General features: G+C 38.4%; 4 protein-coding genes across 6 annotated transcripts; 3 read left to right on the top strand and 1 right to left on the bottom strand.

Annotated features, from left to right (window-relative positions):
- Positions 1–320: 320 nt before the first annotated feature.
- LOC111425165 (Organic anion transporting polypeptide 74D) lies at positions 321–6,897 on the top strand. 3 transcript variants are annotated; one of them, XM_023058967.2, is made up of 6 exons: positions 321–659; positions 3,273–4,335; positions 4,390–4,518; positions 4,844–5,008; positions 5,188–5,362; positions 5,415–6,897. In XM_023058967.2, exons 2-6 carry the CDS (start codon positions 3,378–3,380, stop codon positions 6,106–6,108), a joined length of 2,121 nt encoding a protein of 706 aa, XP_022914735.2. In that variant the 5' UTR covers positions 321–659; positions 3,273–3,377; the 3' UTR covers positions 6,109–6,897. The 3 variants fall into 3 exon arrangements, with proteins under 3 accessions (XP_022914735.2, XP_022914736.2, XP_071054917.1); XM_023058968.2 differs by lacking the exon at positions 321–659 and adding an exon at positions 671–2,332; XM_071198816.1 differs by lacking the exon at positions 321–659 and adding an exon at positions 2,339–3,071.
- Positions 6,898–7,842: 945 nt separating this feature from the next.
- Positions 7,843–9,427, top strand: LOC111425590 (uncharacterized). Its single transcript, XM_023059716.2, has 2 exons — positions 7,843–8,751; positions 8,812–9,427. The coding sequence occupies exons 1-2, from the start codon at positions 8,655–8,657 to the stop codon at positions 9,327–9,329; spliced, it is 615 nt and encodes a 204-aa protein (XP_022915484.2). The 5' UTR covers positions 7,843–8,654; the 3' UTR covers positions 9,330–9,427.
- A 66-nt stretch (positions 9,428–9,493) lies between these two features.
- On the bottom strand, positions 9,494–13,197 carry LOC111425588 (solute carrier family 12 member 8). The gene is made up of 7 exons (XM_023059713.2): positions 12,877–13,197; positions 12,445–12,815; positions 12,248–12,393; positions 11,965–12,199; positions 10,549–10,985; positions 9,879–10,489; positions 9,494–9,824 (listed from the first exon to the last, which is right to left on the bottom strand). Exons 2-7 carry the CDS (start codon positions 12,797–12,799, stop codon positions 9,662–9,664), a joined length of 1,947 nt encoding a protein of 648 aa, XP_022915481.1. The 5' UTR covers positions 12,800–12,815; positions 12,877–13,197; the 3' UTR covers positions 9,494–9,661.
- An 88-nt stretch (positions 13,198–13,285) lies between these two features.
- Positions 13,286–14,367, top strand: LOC111425589 (penta-EF-hand domain containing protein peflin). The gene is made up of 3 exons (XM_023059714.2): positions 13,286–13,483; positions 13,542–13,929; positions 13,985–14,367. Exons 1-3 carry the CDS (start codon positions 13,475–13,477, stop codon positions 14,209–14,211), a joined length of 624 nt encoding a protein of 207 aa, XP_022915482.1. The 5' UTR covers positions 13,286–13,474; the 3' UTR covers positions 14,212–14,367.
- The last annotated feature ends 2,702 nt before the right edge of the window (positions 14,368–17,069 follow it).

Here is a 17,069-nt window from a genome sequence, read left to right as displayed (position 1 = left end):
GACACAAATTCATTTTGTCATAAAATTAGATGATTAATAATTATTGAAATGTCTGAAAATGTTGAGTATGATGATCTTGAAGATGATGGTTGTGAAAGGTTATGTAATTGACGAGAAACGATCGATGGGCTGCCGTGCGGAGGTAGATAGGAGGCCGATACTGCGTGGATACGACCGATACGACCTCCTCCTCCTCCTGCGCCTCCTTCTGCCTCCGCCACCACCTTTAGTTCGACGTCTGCCGCGTAATCGCGTGGCGCCACGAGCAACGACGCCTGGCAGCAGCGAGCAGCAGCGAGAGTGGTTCCACCGCTGTTCGTCCCCGTGGACTTCTAAGTTATATTTATTTCGGTGCCGCGTCCGGACCGGTATATCTCTATCCCCGCTTGTCCTACGCATTGTTTTAGATCGTTCTCGCTTACACTCCTCACTTTCATTTACGAAGAATTCCCGTTCGGCCCGAGAGCGAGTCCGAGCTGGAGTCCGTGCCCGTACTGGTGGCCGTAGTCGCGCGCCGGACGCCCGGAGATCCACACGCTTTTTTCGGCAACCGGCCTCGCGGTTTTTTTTCCTTTTTTCTCGCCCCCCATTTTTCCCCTTGTGCTCGTGCCCGCTGTGCTCCAATGTCAACAAACGAGACGCCATTCATTATGAACAGCGTAGGTATTCTAATATAATCCGCTAAATCCCGGTCCCGGTCATCGTGGTCGTCGTCGTGTTTATTTACTTTCGTTTTTTTTTCTTCTCGACGGCGATCGAAATAGCCCGAATATTATTTTCGCCGTCGCGCTCGGCCGGAAATTTTGAAACGCGAAGAAAAAACGACCGGTTCACCTTCGGCTCGATTAGCTTTTTTTCCGCGGCCCGGCGTGGGATTTTTTTTAGGTTAAGTGAAAACCGACCGGGAGAAAGGAGAAAAAAACTTGCATAACTTTTTTTCGACTCGACCCAAATTCCCAACCGTCTCCTTCGCCTATCTTATTTGATTATTTCCCCCCTTATCTACGATCTTCGAAATAGGCTGCACCCGAGATAAAGTTTTTTTTCCATTTATAGCGATCGACGCGGCAAGTTGATTGTACCGTTTCTAGGTCAAACACTGTTATATATACGCGAATATGTACGCACGCTTATTTTCGGGACCAACAATTTCAACTGTCACATATTAAATTATAATTCAAAATTTTTCACCTGATGATTGCCCGATTTATTCGAAATCAGTAACGCATTTTTTAATTTGTGGAATAAATTTCGATAAAATCGTTCCGAACCTATCCCAATTGGAAATAATCTAACCCACCGATAACCTAATCTAATTTCGCGATGCCTCCTTTTAGAAAACACGGCATCGTCCACTTTCAACAGGCGATTTCCCGTGAAAAGTGAAATTTATTTCTCGCGGCTCCGTAGACAATCCCCGTGTTAGCGATCGAAAGGTATCCGCTATTACCTCACAAAGACGCCCGTCCATATTCATCCATCGTTTTATTACGACGACATCATTTTTATCATTCCCCAACGAATTAATTCCTATACTTTTCGAACTCTATATATCTTTGATATTTGTTTAAATAAAAATTGATTTTGCATTCTTATAAGATCCAATTAGAGCCAATTTGCGGAAGTGAAACGAATATCGCAATGTTTCACAATTTCCAATCATCTCAAAATATTCTTTTATTTAATAGTTAACTTCCTTAATACGTAGTAAAATATTCTTTTTCCTTGCACTACGTGTTGTAATTAAATTCGCATTGACACAATTTAATAAGATAAATATTTTAAAGGCGTTTAAAAAGTGAAATTATTGCGAATTCTTAGTGAATAATGATCGATAGGAAATGAGGAAGGTGTGCGATTGGGACGTGAAGGAGGATGAACAAGTAGTTCACGATCGCGATTGGAATACGGAATATTTTTTGTTATTTTTGGATCGAAATTTCGCGCATGCAAATCGCCCGAGTCACTTTAATATTTATCGGGTAGATTTCCCCTCGTCATTTGTAGAAAGTTGCCGACTTTTTAACTCATCTCTCCGGGCGTCGTTCGGAACGGGTGGGGGCGATCCGGCGACGTGCTTAAATATTTATAAAAATCGGGGACCATCAGTTTCCTATATGGTAATCCGCGCGCGATACATATTAAAGAGGAGGTCCTCTGAATAATTCATCTCTCGATTTTAATTCACTGGTTGCGGATGTAATTTTGGCGGGGCAATGCTAAGAACGAAGCTGTTAAAACTGAGTGTATCTCGATTTGTAATTTTTTAATTAGTACTCCTCAAAGTTGAATTCGAAGAAAGGAATTCGGATTTGGGAAGTTAACTTTGGAGGTGAGACAATTTCCGAACGACGCCTTTCTCTCTTTCACGAAAAATCCTCCTTTCTCCTCATTCGGACGCCCTCCTTTTTTTATCTCTAGCAAATATTTGCCGCTTCGAGATTACACTTGTTTTGACTGGTACCGGATAATACGATTCTGTTTACTACGTAACGGGAGAAACGCTCTAAATATAGGTCGGCCTCAATAATTACTGCTATTTGGTCACCCTTTTTTTATTTTCTTTTTTCTCCCGCGAACGACTCCAGCCGGCCGGAATAAAGATAATGGAATTTATTTTTTTTATCAGACTATAAACAACAGATAACGCGAACGCGAAAATACCGTCCTGCTTTCTCCTTTTATGCGCAAATATTTACCCCACAGTCTCGGAGGGGCCCCCCTCCTCCTCCGAACAAGACACTTTAACCCACTCATTTTTTCATTAAACTCTTTCGTAAGACCAAATTTAATTGAAAAATCACTTTAACAATCCGGCTCTATTCTTAGTAGGAAATTATTCGTAGCAAGTTCAAAAAATCAACCGAATCTTCCACCAATTAAACAACATTATCTCGTTTATATCACGGAGAAAGTTCACTTTTGTATTCATTTACTATTTTTAGATATACGAAATTCTTTTACAACATTTATTCAAATTTATCCAATCTACTGATGACCTAAATGAATTTTTTGTTAACCTTAAGACGACAAAAAAATAATCGATTTAAAAATTCTTTTTATATATTTGTGTAAGTTGAAACTTAACCATTTCATTTAATGGACCGGTTTCGGCCTAGATAATCAGGAGTCCTAACCTTAATTTTATGCAATGAGACTCCTGACGATGGCCTAGGCCGAAACCGGTAGACTTAATAAGTTTATTAAATATATTGGAGTAAAAATATTGTTTATTTTAACCATTTTCGTTTTTTTTTTGTAAATGTTCCCAGAAATAACGTTCAGGTCAAAAACGGGCAGGCAAAAGAGAAAATCATCTCGAACGAGGGCGTGACAAAAGCAAGTGCAATAGAAACAAAAAAAAAGGGCTGACCAAGATGTGGAAGATGCGTAACGCGGACAAGAACAGTAACGACAAGTCGACGAACGGCAACGCGGTTACGATGGAGATGACGGAAGAAGAGCAAACAGCCCTAACCGATCAAACGGGAAGCGTAAAGTCTCAATGTTTTACCGTAGCGACCGATAGTGACACCTGCGATGATAGTAGCGATACCGAGTGCGGTTTGGGACCGTGCGCGCCTTCGTGGCTTCAAAAGTTTGCCTCGAAACAGATGTTTCTTACTGTGTTTTGTTTGGCTTGGGTACTACAAGGGATGTATCATACGTACTTCGTAAGCGCGATTACCACTATCGAAAAACTCTTTCAAATTCAATCGAAAATTACGGGCATCATTATGAGCGCCACTGAAATTGGTCAAATCGGTTCGTCTTTGTTATTGACTTATTACGGTGGACAAGGTCATAGGCCGAAATGGATCGCTTGGGGAATGGTACTCTTCGCCATATCATCTTTCACTTGTTCTCTACCTCATTTCATCTACGGAAAGCAGATCATGGACTCTAACGATCTCACGGGAATGCCTAACGAACCGGACACGTGCAACGCCTTCAATAAAAGCATTTATGACGACCCTTTTTTCAATGGGACCAGCGGCAGGTACGATTTCCAGCAAGGCTTTAACGATATACGAGTTTTAGAGCCACGAATAGAACCCACAGTCACGAAAATCGTCCTCGCCATATTCTTTATTAGTTTACTCGGTGTTGGTATGGGACAAACCGCCGTTTATACTTTAGGTATACCATATATGGACGATAACGTTGCCAGTCGAGAATCACCATTATATTTTGCCATCACTATTGGTGTTAGAATATTAGGACCTGCTTTAGGATTTATCGTTGGATCTTTATGTACCAGTGTTTACGCAGATCTTTCCGTCGATCCAAAAATTGAAACTAACGATCCAAGATGGGTTGGAGCTTGGTGGTTAGGTAAATGAAATATAAACTTTGTAAATTATTTTTGACAAAATTTTTGATTTAAAGGTTTGGTGGTAATATCTGGTTTATTGATATTATCATCGTTTGCGATGTTTTCATTTCCGAAGAGATTGCCAACTGGTCGTCCAGCACCACGTTTACAACGAACGGGGAGGAAGCACCCGAGCATCAGAGGTGAGCCGCCGCTGAAAAACAATTTCATTAGTGACGTAACGGTGCTTAGTATTCGACGAATGATGGTCGCCGTCTGCTGCGTATCTCGTTTACCGTTCTATTGAGCCGGTCAACTGCATACGGAGACGCGTAATCGAGTTATAATTGCCGACCGAACGAACGGGGCCCCAGCCGATTGGCGTGGCCCCAGACGACCGTTTTACGCAATTGCTCAACCGCGTCAATTGATCTTTTAAGCGACCCATCTCTTTCTTTTATTTATTTATTTACTTTTTTATTCTCGCCGAATCAAAAATAAAATTCATTTATTATTGCTGCTTTTTAGACTTTCCAAAAACCGTTAAAAGACTGCTCAAGAATGACATCCTCATGTTCCGTACTGCCAGCAGCGTGCTGCATATACTTCCAATAGCTGGTTTATACACTTTTTTACCGAAATACCTCGAGTCTCAGTTTAGATTACCAACACCTTCAGCAAATATGATATCAGGTACAATTAATTTTTTTGTTTTAACACATCTTGCGCGGGAAGCGACTAAAGTCGTTTGGCGCGGATTTCACATCTTTAGCGGGAAACGACTAAACTTGTTTTACATGGCCGACTTTGGCGGCAAAGTGCCCGCGCAAGATGTGTTAAGAACTTAAAATAATTTTTTTGTTTTAAAATAGGCGTGGGAGGAATTCTTGTAATGGGTTTAGGAATAATAATAAGTGGCATCTTTATACTTCGGGTTAAACCAAACGCAAGATTTGTAGCTGGTTGGATTGCGTTTACGGCCGTTGTTTACGCCTTAGGAATGGCCGTTTTAACATTCATAGGTTGTCCAATGCATACAGTCGAAGGGTAATTATAGCTGTTTTATGATTACCATGAAATTCATACAAATTTTTTTTAGTTATGGTCAACAACAACCCGTATGCAACTCGACAATGTCTTGTAATTGTAGTGCGGATAAATTTGCGCCGATATGCGGAAACGATGGTAAAACGTACTTTTCGGCATGCCACGCTGGTTGCCAAAATTTTACGGTTCACGATGGGAAAATTGTTGAATACTCGGATTGTTTATGTTTATCCGCAACTTATAACACGACCATCTTGGATTCTATAGACAAGCTTGGTACGGCTTCGACCGGATATTGCGACGGGGAGTGTTCAAACTTCATTCTCTACATAATCCTATTCTCGCTTTTTGTTTTTATACACTCAACCTCGGAGGTTGGTTCGATGTTGTTAATTTTGAGGTGCGTCGATCCTCGAGATAAAGCAATGGCCTTGGGTTTGATACAATTCGCTATTGGCTTATTCGGTAACGTACCGTGTCCGATTATTTACGGAGCGGTTGTGGATTCGGCTTGTTTAGATTGGAAGATGGTTAAAGATGAAACGGGGGCGTGCAAATTATATGATTCGAATGTTTTTCGAATGTTTTATCACGGAACGACGGGTGGGATATTGTTATGCGCTTTTTTCGTTGATTTAATTGTTTGGTATAAGGCGGGTAGTATAAATATAGCGCACGAACAGGCACCTTTAGAAGAGGAGATGCCCGCGTTGCCCGGAAAAACGCAGACCACCGAGAGCTGTTAAAACTGTGACATAGATTAAAACGAAAAACTGATTTTTTTACTCGTAGGACTGCTTTACTACTTTTTTATTAGAAAAACGACACAGGAAATCTCAAAATCGCTGCCTTTTTTGATATACATTGAAAATACAAGACGCCGTCTCGACATTACGACGCGGTCATTCGAAATAGACATCACAAGAGAACTTTGTTTTTATATATTGATATTTTTTTTAATAAATAATAGTACCTGATACATACAGCACGACCATTTGTTTTCCTACGGTTCGAGGACTGGCATATCATCCCGGAAATACCCGCGTTCGTAATGTTCAAGAGTGCAATACATAGATCTGCGGACATCCGTGCATATATCTGTGATATATTTAAATGTAAACAAAATACCCCACTGTGTATATATAGGTTTTATATATTTTCTAGAAATCAAACGAATAATGGAACATACGCATTTTTTTGACTTTGTAAGAAAAAAAAAACATATTTCTAGATATAGTTACCAATTTTTTTTAACACTAGTAGACCCGGGGGATCAAGCGTAAGGTTTGTTTCGAAACTTGATGACGTCAATTGCATTGTTGTATGTAACTGTATATAAGGGAACAATTTGTCGGTATGTTTTTTTATGATTATTCTTTTTTTGTATAAATTTTACGTGCCATCTTTCATGTTATATATCGAACACCGTCAGCAAAACGGCTCCTAATATTGTCTCAATTGATTAATTGACGCCTACTATTATTGTAACGAGAAATGTTGTGGATATTATCAATAAAAAATATGTTAATTCCAAACTTTTACGTGTTGTCTCATTTTTTATTTCATTTCACAACCCGTTTGGTAATTATGCCAATTTTATGTTGCGAAACGTGCCGGTACCATCGTATATCTAATTAGTTTGCGAAAATTATTTAGTCGATGTGGGTTCTTACCCCGTTTAATGAATTAATTCAAATGACACAATTTTAAACCATTTAAATTTTTTAAATTGAGAGTAAGTAATTTTAAAATTCTAAAACAACAAAAAGAGTAGGTTATTGAACCATAGATAATTTTACTCGCAAATGTTTTTTAAATAAAGCGTTCAAAATAAAACGTAGTTGGGAAAATCGAACTATTAGTATGCGAGAGGCGACTACGTGGTTGTTTTTTAATTAAATCATAATGTATGCAGATAATGTAATTAAAAACAATGTTGGATAATATTATTAAGAAGAAATAAAATTGTATGTTAAAGTTGTTTGTAAAATTCTTTGTTCTTTAGATCGGCCGGTTTTGAAACAGCATAGTTGGTAAAAGGAGATCGACCGATCGATCCTTCTGATATCTAAAAGAGAAATGAGAGAAAACCGGTCGATATTTCGCGGAGGTCGGTGTCGTACTATCCCATTCCTGGTGACGTTTTATGAGAGTGAAGAAAAGTAAAGGCCGGGGTCCGCTTTCGTTTGTAGACTGCAGCAGTGTGTAGAAACATGCGGTACTGTTTCCATCTGTTTTGTTTCCTTTGCATTGCGTTGTGCACCTGCTTTTCGTTGCCAATCAACGGCAGCGATGGCCCTAAAGGATTATCCCGTGAGTATTCCGATTTAGGCAGGTTATTTTAATACAAATTTTGACCGATTTCGTTCTTGGTTTAGAGAGTTATGGGCAACCTTTCGATGAAATTGTCGTCGCCTCCTCGTTGACTGTGAGAAGAAAGAACATCAGACAAGGCAGAACGAGCGTCGGCGACGGAAAGGAGTGAGTCGTTTCAAGAACAAAAAACCCAAATCAAGAATCAGATGTAATCTGTGATAATAAACGTTTGCGAAGTGACTAATTGTTTGTTTAAGTCGATGGTTCGCAGGCGACTCACGCCACTCATACATATTTCATTACGTAATGACCGTAAGGTCAGATTTTGGTAAAAGTTTCCTTATAGCCTTCAAATTATCCTGTATTCCAATAAAAATATTTTGATACATTTTCGTTTAATTTCAAAATACTAAATATATCATTTTAAAATCTTTACATTTTAATAAAAATTTGGTATAAAGTTTGTCGGCTTGCATATAAATGATCAACCAAAAGGCGACCTTAACCATGATTAAGATGCGAGTCCAGGCCTAAATGGGTCCGTGCCGTACGACTTCCTTCATTGTAAATCATGCGCGAAATTAGCGATTCAGCTCTCGGCGGCGATCGGGCCAAAGAGCCGACGAAGAGTTACGGGGTTTACGGACGACGACGACTGCCGCGGCGTCTGCATGTGTACTTTAGTGGCCGCGTAATGCAGAAATTATGCAAAACTAGGTAATTCCTAGTATACTAGTGCCATACGAGACAGTATGCGACCACGTGACGATCATACAAGACGAGACAGAACTTAATGAAAACGAATCACATCGTCTATCCAACTTGAAAATCAGTCTAGCTACCTTATTTTGCATGATCGGGACGACGCGACTTGAATTCCCTAGGTGAGACATTCTTTCGAGATGGGTGTGAGCGATAGGGTTGCTTCGAGGTGGGGATACTCCTTCGCATTATATAAACATTGACCATCATCGTAATGATCAACAGTCTAAGACCAGACATCAAAATGGATAAGCTTCTCTTCGTCTTCATCGCCATTTGCAGCTTTCAATACACCCACCAGTTCCCGAGAGGTAAGACACCCTATTCACCTCATTTCTATTCTCGCCGACTTCTTCATCTCAACTTACCAGATTGGAGCAACACCGCCCCGTACAGCCAACACACGCTCATGTTCAGCAACTTCAACCCAAGATACACCTACAAACCAGAAGATTTCATGTCCGCCTTCGGATCCGATGCCATCTCAACCAACACATTTTCAGCAGACACACAATCACTTCAAAACACCGAAACCAAATCAGAAAACGAACAATTCGAAGACACCCCAAACACACCGGACTTAAAAAAGAACGACTCCCCAAAAGAAGAAGACGAAGAACCTTCATGGCCTTTCAAGAACCAACCCAACTCGAAATCCGGCGGCGTTTACAGTTCTTTCTTCCCAATCATGATACAAGGTGGATCTAGTAAAGGACTTGGAAGGGACGCCAGCGAATATACCCCAGGATCTTCAACAGCCATCGCGAACAGTTTCAGCACCGGACGAGGGGGCGTTGCTAGCAGTCATGCCACTTCTTTAGGGGATCCTTATTTAAGCATGCTCTTTAGAAACGCCGTCTTTAAAAAGGCTATGGAGAAAAGCGAATAAACAAAGGGATCCGTTTGGAAATTTTACCAATTTCTTTTTTATCATGCTGTGCTTTCATTTTACTTAATGTAAATAAATATAAGATTTTTTAAGCAATATATTACTTTTTTTTTATTGAAAAAAAAATTATTAAAATTCCCAGTAAATTAATAGTAAAGAAAAGATAGTTTGCACTTTTCTTTATTAATTACAGCAATATAATAAACGTTATTATTACACGCGTTATTTTTATTAAATATTAAGTATTAAAATATTGCAAAATGTTTTTTTTTAATTTTTTTTCTTAATGACTTTCACTCTTAAATACTTTTTCTTTCATCTTAAACATATTGTTAATCTTCAATCTGTACAAGCTGCCCTTGAACAGTGGCGGATTGATGGTAACGTCTTCGCGAAGCAAAGTCCTCGTTATCCTCGTTTAATTGTGCAGGTGCAATATCGACAACTGGGTTTACTGGTGTTACCACAATTTGTTCATATTCATGTACACGTTTTCTGGAAATAAAAAGAAATTGTTGGATTTTGCGGCTTTAAAAACAAAAATCTTACCCAAAACATCTGTACATAACGGTTTTGAACCAGCGGAAAAATCGAAATTCAGCTGCCAACCCAGGTTTAACAGCGGGATTTGCCGTACCAATGTATAACCAAACCAAGAACACAACGGTGATACAGGCTAAAGCGTACGCCCAATGAACCAAGAACATAACGACCAATTTCATAACGGCCCCAATCAATGATAACCATCTGTTGCATAAACTTGAGTACCAATTTTTCGTTTTTGAATGAATATGTGGTTTAGGCACAATCGGTGTTGTTTCGGAACGATCTTCAGGGCTGCTTATAGAACCGGAACTGGAATCTGCGCGTAACGTTCTATGACGCGTACGTTCCGGAAATAAAGCGTCCAAATCGTTGCTATCGATATGATTGTTCAATGTCAATTGAGACTTTTGCTTACAAAATCTTTGTTCGCGTTGATGCTGAAGATCAAAAGTTTGTGCCAACGCGAAATACGCATAATCGACGCACGCATACGTCAAGAGGAACGGCAATGTTACGACTGGTGCTAATGTATTAATATCGCCGATTAAGATAAATGTTAATGTTATTGTTGCTACGACGGCTAAAGCGTATAAGGGCACTTTATTTGGACCTCTCTAAATTAAAAAAAAAAATAACACAATTTTATCACAACAAAATTTAAATTCCAACTTACTCCACGTCCTAAAACTCCAATTCCGGGAATGACATTTTCCAATGAAATACTTTGTAAAACCCTAGGTGTGCCATACATAGCTCCCAAACAACTCGACATCGATGAAACATACAAACCAGCTAATAATAACACTTGTACAGCAGAAACCGTTGCGGCTATATTAAAATCAGTTAATAAAGCATGCCTGGTGCAGGTTGCCCCCAAAACCATAACAAAAATCAAATAAAAAAACGTTCCCGTACTGATTGCCGCTAAAGTTCCGTTCGGAATATTAACGGATGGCGCTCTTAAATCCCCACTCATATTAATACCAGATAAAATCCCGGTTATAGTTGGGAAAAATACACCGAAAACGGTGAACCAACTGTAACCATCTTGATAAGCTGGCCAAAGATTTAAACCTAAATTTCCACTTAACCAGCCTTCAAAACCATTTGCTATAAAGATAAAAGTATTAATTTATTATTAAAAAAATAATTACAACCTCGATATAACGGACTAATACTTTTAATTTGCACTTTAAGCTCTTTGAATAATTGTAATACACTCTATTTCGGACAGAATCTTTGGATAGGGGCGATCAGGTGGATTCATCATGACGCTTTTGGATTATCTCCTAAATTTATGAAACTATTTACCTCTTACCTATAAGTATGGAGTTTATGACTAGGTCTGGTGTTCTTTAGGGCTCAAATCTAGGCCCTCTACTATTTGTTATGACCTTCTAGATAAATTCTCATCTAGTGTACTAGCTTATGCGGATGATCTGAAACTATCCAGACCTATTTTTCGGACTGTGATGTTGTCAGTGTTCAGTCTTGGTGGAATGATGTAACCGTTATCAGCTAAAGTTTTACAAGCCTCTTACTTCTCAGTGTGTTGCACACACTGATGTTTCTGACCTTTGTATTGTCCAAAATGGGACTTGACTCTGTAATTTGGCCACCACAATATGTGTGGTGGAAAGAATTCAGAGGAAATTGCTCAAATATTCGTTTCTACACTGGGCGTGAGAAGAGATGACCAAATTTTTACTACATCACGTAGTACCAATGAGTTTTATCTGAGGAATTGCAGATTCAAGATTTTAGCCAACTCCCTGGTGCAGAGGATGTGTAAACTAACTAACAATAATAGTGTAGGAGTGTTTATATGAGTTATATTTGTTTTATAGCATGTGCTATTTCTTCTGATTTCTTGTAAGTGATCTTTGTTGGGCAATAAAGTGAATTATTATTATTATTATCAAGGATGGTAGAAACTAAGAGGACTGCTGCATCTGGGGAACAACTCTAAGACTTGATTTATACATCATGTAGACCACTCTGGGAATACCCCAAGTTTATTTATGAATACGCAATAAGAGCAATAACCCAAGTTGTCCATTATATCAAGGTTTTACTGTATCCAACATACCAATATCAGTATTAACAAAACTTCCCACAAGAAAATCCAAACCAGCTAATAATAAAATAATTAGCAAAATAAATTGTAATTTAATAACCCATTTGACTCCAGCAATATTAATCATGCTAACAAGAAGTACTGCAGCTCCAGCAATACCTCTTTTAGCCCAAATAAAATCTCCAGCTCCAATCAACTCCGCCATTGTTTCGCCAAACCCGAGAACATTCAATGCGCAACCAACAGCCTAAAATAAAAAAAGTAAATTTAAAATTTTACTAAATTCGGCATTTACCTGTCCAAAACAATATATGAGTCCTATAGAGCCACCGAATCTAGATCCCAAAACATGCGCAAGCAAAAAATAAACACCACCACTTTCTATTCGGCAACGTTCGCAAATTCCCACGGCTGATAAGACCGATATTAAAGCAATGAAGACTGAAAATATGAAATGTTGGGATAGAAATATAGCAGTAATTTCGTTTTTACCTGTTGCAAAGACAATTAATATAGCACAAAAGACTCCAGCTTGTCCAACAATCCAACCGGATCGTAAAAATACGATTACACCAAAAACGTTTATTAAGCAAGAAGTGAATACGCCATCCCATGTTCCAAAAAGAACCGGTTGTGATATAAAAAAGTTTGATTTCCACCATGGAACATCACCTTGTTCTTCGGCGAACAATTCATTTGCTCCTGATGCTTGGTGGCCACCTGCTCCGTAATCATATTCATTTCCCAAGTCTACAAAACCAGTGGTATTTCCTCGTAATCTTGATGACTTATCTGTTCCCAATCCAAATCTTGACCAATTAACATCTGCGTTGTTTTTCTCTTCCATATTTCTTACTTTTTAGCTAAAAAGTAATGGAAAAGTATCAAACAACACAAAATACTTGAGTGATTATTGATACTTACTTAAATAAATTAATTTATAGGAATACAATTAATTAAAAGCAATATTTATCACATCGAAAACACATATTGTTCTCCAGGGAAATAGATTAAAGATAATTATTATCTACACAGCATAATTTCGCTATATTATAAAAATTTTATCATTCTCAAGATTCTGTGTTTGACACATACTCGTATTCGTGTTCGGCGATATTCGTGCAAATGTGTCATTTATTTGACGTCAGAAGTAAATAAGTGAAATTCCGTCATCATTTAAGCAATAAAACATTTAGAGTATAACAAATAGTGCTAAATATAAGAACTGTCAATTGTCACCTGTCAATTTATTTACAGTTTCCTGCAGAATCGGCTTATACCAACCTAAAACATTTCCTTGATTTGAGATACCAGCAGGAATTTAAAGCGCATGCTCAAAAACATTTTCCTGCCATTTAGATGATTTGACAGTTAAAATACGTAAACTTGCTGTTATTTTGTTGTTAACAAATATTTATGGTGATACTTAGATCTGACACATAACTCGACTCCACCTAATCCTTTTATCTGTATAGATAACAAATCGCATATTACTCGTTTATCTGTTATATATTGATTGAAAATGTATCCGGTAAGTTTCTTGTTGCTTCTTTGAGTAAATTTCTTTATTTTAATGGGATTTGATTTAGAATCCACACGGACAGTATCAACAACAGGGTGGTTATGGAGGTGGTTATGGAGGTTTTCAGGGTGGTTATGGAGGTGGAGCTCCCCCTATGGGGCCTCCAGGCGGGGTATCCCCAGATATCCAACAATGGTTCCATACCGTCGATAGGGATCGTTCTGGAAAGATTAACTCACACGAATTGCAATCTGCTTTAGTGAATGCACAAGGAAAAAATTTCTCTGATATGGCTTGCCAATTAATGATTGGAATGTTTGACCATGATAAAAGCGGTACCATTGATATTAATGAATTTCAACAGTTGTACAGCTATATTAATCAATGGTTAACTGTATTTAGAACTTATGATAGAGATAATTCGGGGCATATTGAAGAACATGAATTAGCAAATGGTGATTCATTAAAACATTAATATAAGGAATGTTTAATTTTTGTTTTTTTTTGTAGCATTTCAACAAATGGGATTTCGATTCTCACCAAATTTCATTCAATTTCTCATTCATAAAAGTGATTTAGAAGCACACAAGCAAATGTCAGTTGACCAATTTATTGTGGCGTGCGTTCAAATTCAAAGGTTTACAGAAGCATTTAGACAGCGAGATAATGAAAGGAAAGGCATGATTACCTTAGGATTCGAGGACTTCCTTTCAGTCGCTTTGAGCTGTTCAATTTAGCCACTTACATTCCTTTTAGATAGAGAAAATGAAAGAAATTATCTATATCTATTCAAAAGAAGCTATATTATCAAATTGTTTGTTTGTGAATCTTTTTCTTATTCTCTCTTTTATCAGTGCCTATGTTATTTTATGAAATAAAGTGTATTTAACGTATTTTTTCTATTTTATTAAATAGTAATGTTAAGCAGAAATCTTGATTATTATTGGAGATGTGACAAAATCTTGCTCCACAATTAAAATTAAGGTAATTTTGATCGTTTTAAATGACATATTAGAATCTTAATTTCACATCTTGCTCTTGTATATTTGGCGTTGTTTGGCTAAAAAATCTTTCTTTTCAGCTTGTTACATTTCTTTCTTGACTCTGGTATCTAATGATTCCATCATACTGCACGCTACCTCTTTGAAAATAGATTCTACCATTTCTCTACTATCATTTCTCATGGTTGTTCACATCACGATCGTCTTCATCTTCAGATGGAGCAATTTGTTGGCTGAACTCCAATCCAACACGAACCCAAACTTAATCCAAACCCAACCCAAGTCTTACCCAATATATATTAGTCAACCCAATACTTTTTGTCAAATTAGATGAAATGATAACCAGAATTTTGTCTTTTTTTAGTATAAAATAAGAATGTTGAGTAATCTGGATGTACACGGCTCTGAGATCTTTGCTTGTCTGAGATTGTAGAAATTTCTGCCATCGCGACTATTAATAGAATGTCGTGCTAATCACCTCTTAATGTTCACATCTACAGTAGGAACGTTCAAGGACGAGGAATTTACCTCTAAGTTGATCATTGAGTGTCACTTTGTATCACTTTGCTTTTGAGCAAAATGATACAAAGCAGCCGAGATTATTTCTCTGAACTTGCTTGAAATTTATGGAGAAATAATCTCGGCCGACTAAGGTATCATGAATAATACTTTGGTCGGCCGACTTCGAAGACGTCGGCCGAGATTATTTCTTCCATAATTTCAAGCAAGTTAAGGGTAGTAAGTATTTTTCATGATACTTGGGTTGGGTTGGGTTGGGACATCTTCAAAGTCAGACGAGATTATTTTCTCCATAAATTGCAAGCAGGGTAAACTTCTTGTATTGTTCATAATATTTGGCGCGGCCGACATCTTCGAAGTCAGCTGAGATGTTTTCTCTTAACCTGCTTGAAATTTATGGATGAAATAATCTCGGCCGACTTCGAAGATGTCGGCCGCCCCAAGTATTCTTCGTCATATAGGAAGTAATCTCGGCCGACTTCGAAGACGTCGGCCGCCTCAAGTATCATGAACAATACTTAGGGCGGCCGACGTCTTCGAAGTTGGCCGAGATTATATGTTCCATAAATTTCAAGCAGGATAGAACTATTGTGTTGTTCATGATACTTGGGGCGGCCGACGTCTTCGAAGTCGGCCGAGATTATTTCTCTTAACTTACTTGAAATTTATCTAAGAAATAATTTTTTTTTAGTATAAAATTCATGTACTAAGAATGTTGAGTAATCTGGACGTACACGGCTCTGAGATCTTTGCTTGTCTGAGATTGTAGAAATTTCTGTCATCACGACTATTAATAGAATGTCGTGCCAATCACCTCTTAAGGTTCACATCTACAGTAGGAACTTTCAAGGACGAGGAATTTACCTCTAAGTTGATCATTGAGTGGCACTTTGTATCACTTTGCTTTTGAGCAAAGTGATACAAAGCAGCCGAGATTATTTCTCTGAACTTGCTTAAAATTTATGGAGAAATAATCTCGGCCGACTTCGAAGACGTCTTGATCATCTCAAAAATACTTGGGTTGGGTTGGGTTATGTTGGGTTGGGTTGGGACATCTTCGAAGTCAGTCGAGATTATTTTCTCCATAAATTTCAAGCAGGGTAAACTTCTTGTATTGTTCATAATATTTGGCGCGGCCGACATCTTCGAAGTCAGCCGAGATGTTTTCTCTTAACCTGCTTGAAATTTATGGATGAAATAATCTCGGCCGACTTCGAAGATGTCGGCCGCCCCAAGTATTCTTCGTCATATAGGAAGTAATCTCGGCCGACTTCGAAGACGTCGGCCGCCTCAAGTATTATGAACAATACTTAGGGCGGCCGACGTCTTCGAAGTTGGCCGAGATTATATGTTCCATAAATTTCAAGCAGGATAGAATTATTGTGTTGTTCATGATACTTGGGGCGGCCGACGTCTTCGAAGTCGGCCGAGATTATTTCTCTTAACTTACTTGAAATTTATCTAAGAAATAATTTTTTTTTAGTATAAAATTCATGTACTAAGAATGTTGAGTAATCTGGACGTACACGGCTCTGAGATCTTTGCTTGTCTGAGATTGTAGAAATTTCTGCCATCACGACTATTAATAGAATGTCGTGCCAATCACCTCTTAAGGTTCACATCTACAGTAGGAACTTTCAAGGACGAGGAATTTACCTCTAAGTTGATCATTGAGTGGCACTTTGTATCACTTTGCTTTTGAGCAAAGTGATACAAAGCAGCCGAGATTATTTCTCTGAACTTGCTTAAAATTTATGGAGAAATAATCTCGGCCGACTTCGAAGACGTCTTGATCATCTCAAAAATACTTGGGTTGGGTTGGGTTATGTTGGGTTGGGTTGGGACATCTTCGAAGTCAGTCGAGATTATTTTCTCCATAAATTTCAAGCAGGGTAAACTTCTTGTATTGTTCATAATATTTGGCGCGGCCGACATCTTCGAAGTCAGCCGAGATGTTTTCTCTTAACCTGCTTGAAATTTATGGATGAAATAATCTCGGCCGACTTCGAAGATGTCGGCCGCCCCAAGTATTCTTCGTCATATAGGAAGTAATCTCGGCCGACTTCGAAGACGTC

This window comes from Onthophagus taurus, chromosome 8 (assembly GCF_036711975.1).
Source record: "Onthophagus taurus isolate NC chromosome 8, IU_Otau_3.0, whole genome shotgun sequence".
NCBI classification, from domain to species: Eukaryota; Metazoa; Arthropoda; class Insecta; order Coleoptera; family Scarabaeidae; genus Onthophagus; species Onthophagus taurus.
This window is presented reverse-complemented; position numbering and strand designations above follow the sequence as displayed.

Excerpts from the sequence above, each read along its gene's own strand:
- LOC111425165 (XM_023058967.2), top strand. The coding sequence starts at position 3,378 with ATGTGGAAGATGCGTAACGCGGACAAGAACAGTAACGACAAGTCGACG. Across the intron at positions 4,519-4,843 it reads GAAGCACCCGAGCATCAGAG|ACTTTCCAAAAACCGTTAAA; the intron begins GTGAGCCGCCGC and ends GCTGCTTTTTAG. Across the intron at positions 5,363-5,414 it reads CCAATGCATACAGTCGAAGG|TTATGGTCAACAACAACCCG; the intron begins GTAATTATAGCT and ends AATTTTTTTTAG.
- LOC111425590 (XM_023059716.2), top strand. The coding sequence starts at position 8,655 with ATGATCAACAGTCTAAGACCAGACATCAAAATGGATAAGCTTCTCTTC. Across the intron at positions 8,752-8,811 it reads CACCCACCAGTTCCCGAGAG|ATTGGAGCAACACCGCCCCG; the intron begins GTAAGACACCCT and ends TCAACTTACCAG.
- LOC111425588 (XM_023059713.2), bottom strand. The coding sequence starts at position 12,799 with ATGGAAGAGAAAAACAACGCAGATGTTAATTGGTCAAGATTTGGATTG. Across the intron at positions 12,394-12,444 it reads ATTAATTGTCTTTGCAACAG|TCTTCATTGCTTTAATATCG; the intron begins GTAAAAACGAAA and ends TCATATTTTCAG. Across the intron at positions 10,986-11,964 it reads TTTTGTTAATACTGATATTG|CAAATGGTTTTGAAGGCTGG; the intron begins GTATGTTGGATA and ends TTATCTTTATAG.
- LOC111425589 (XM_023059714.2), top strand. Across the intron at positions 13,930-13,984 it reads AGAACATGAATTAGCAAATG|CATTTCAACAAATGGGATTT; the intron begins GTGATTCATTAA and ends TTTTTTTTGTAG.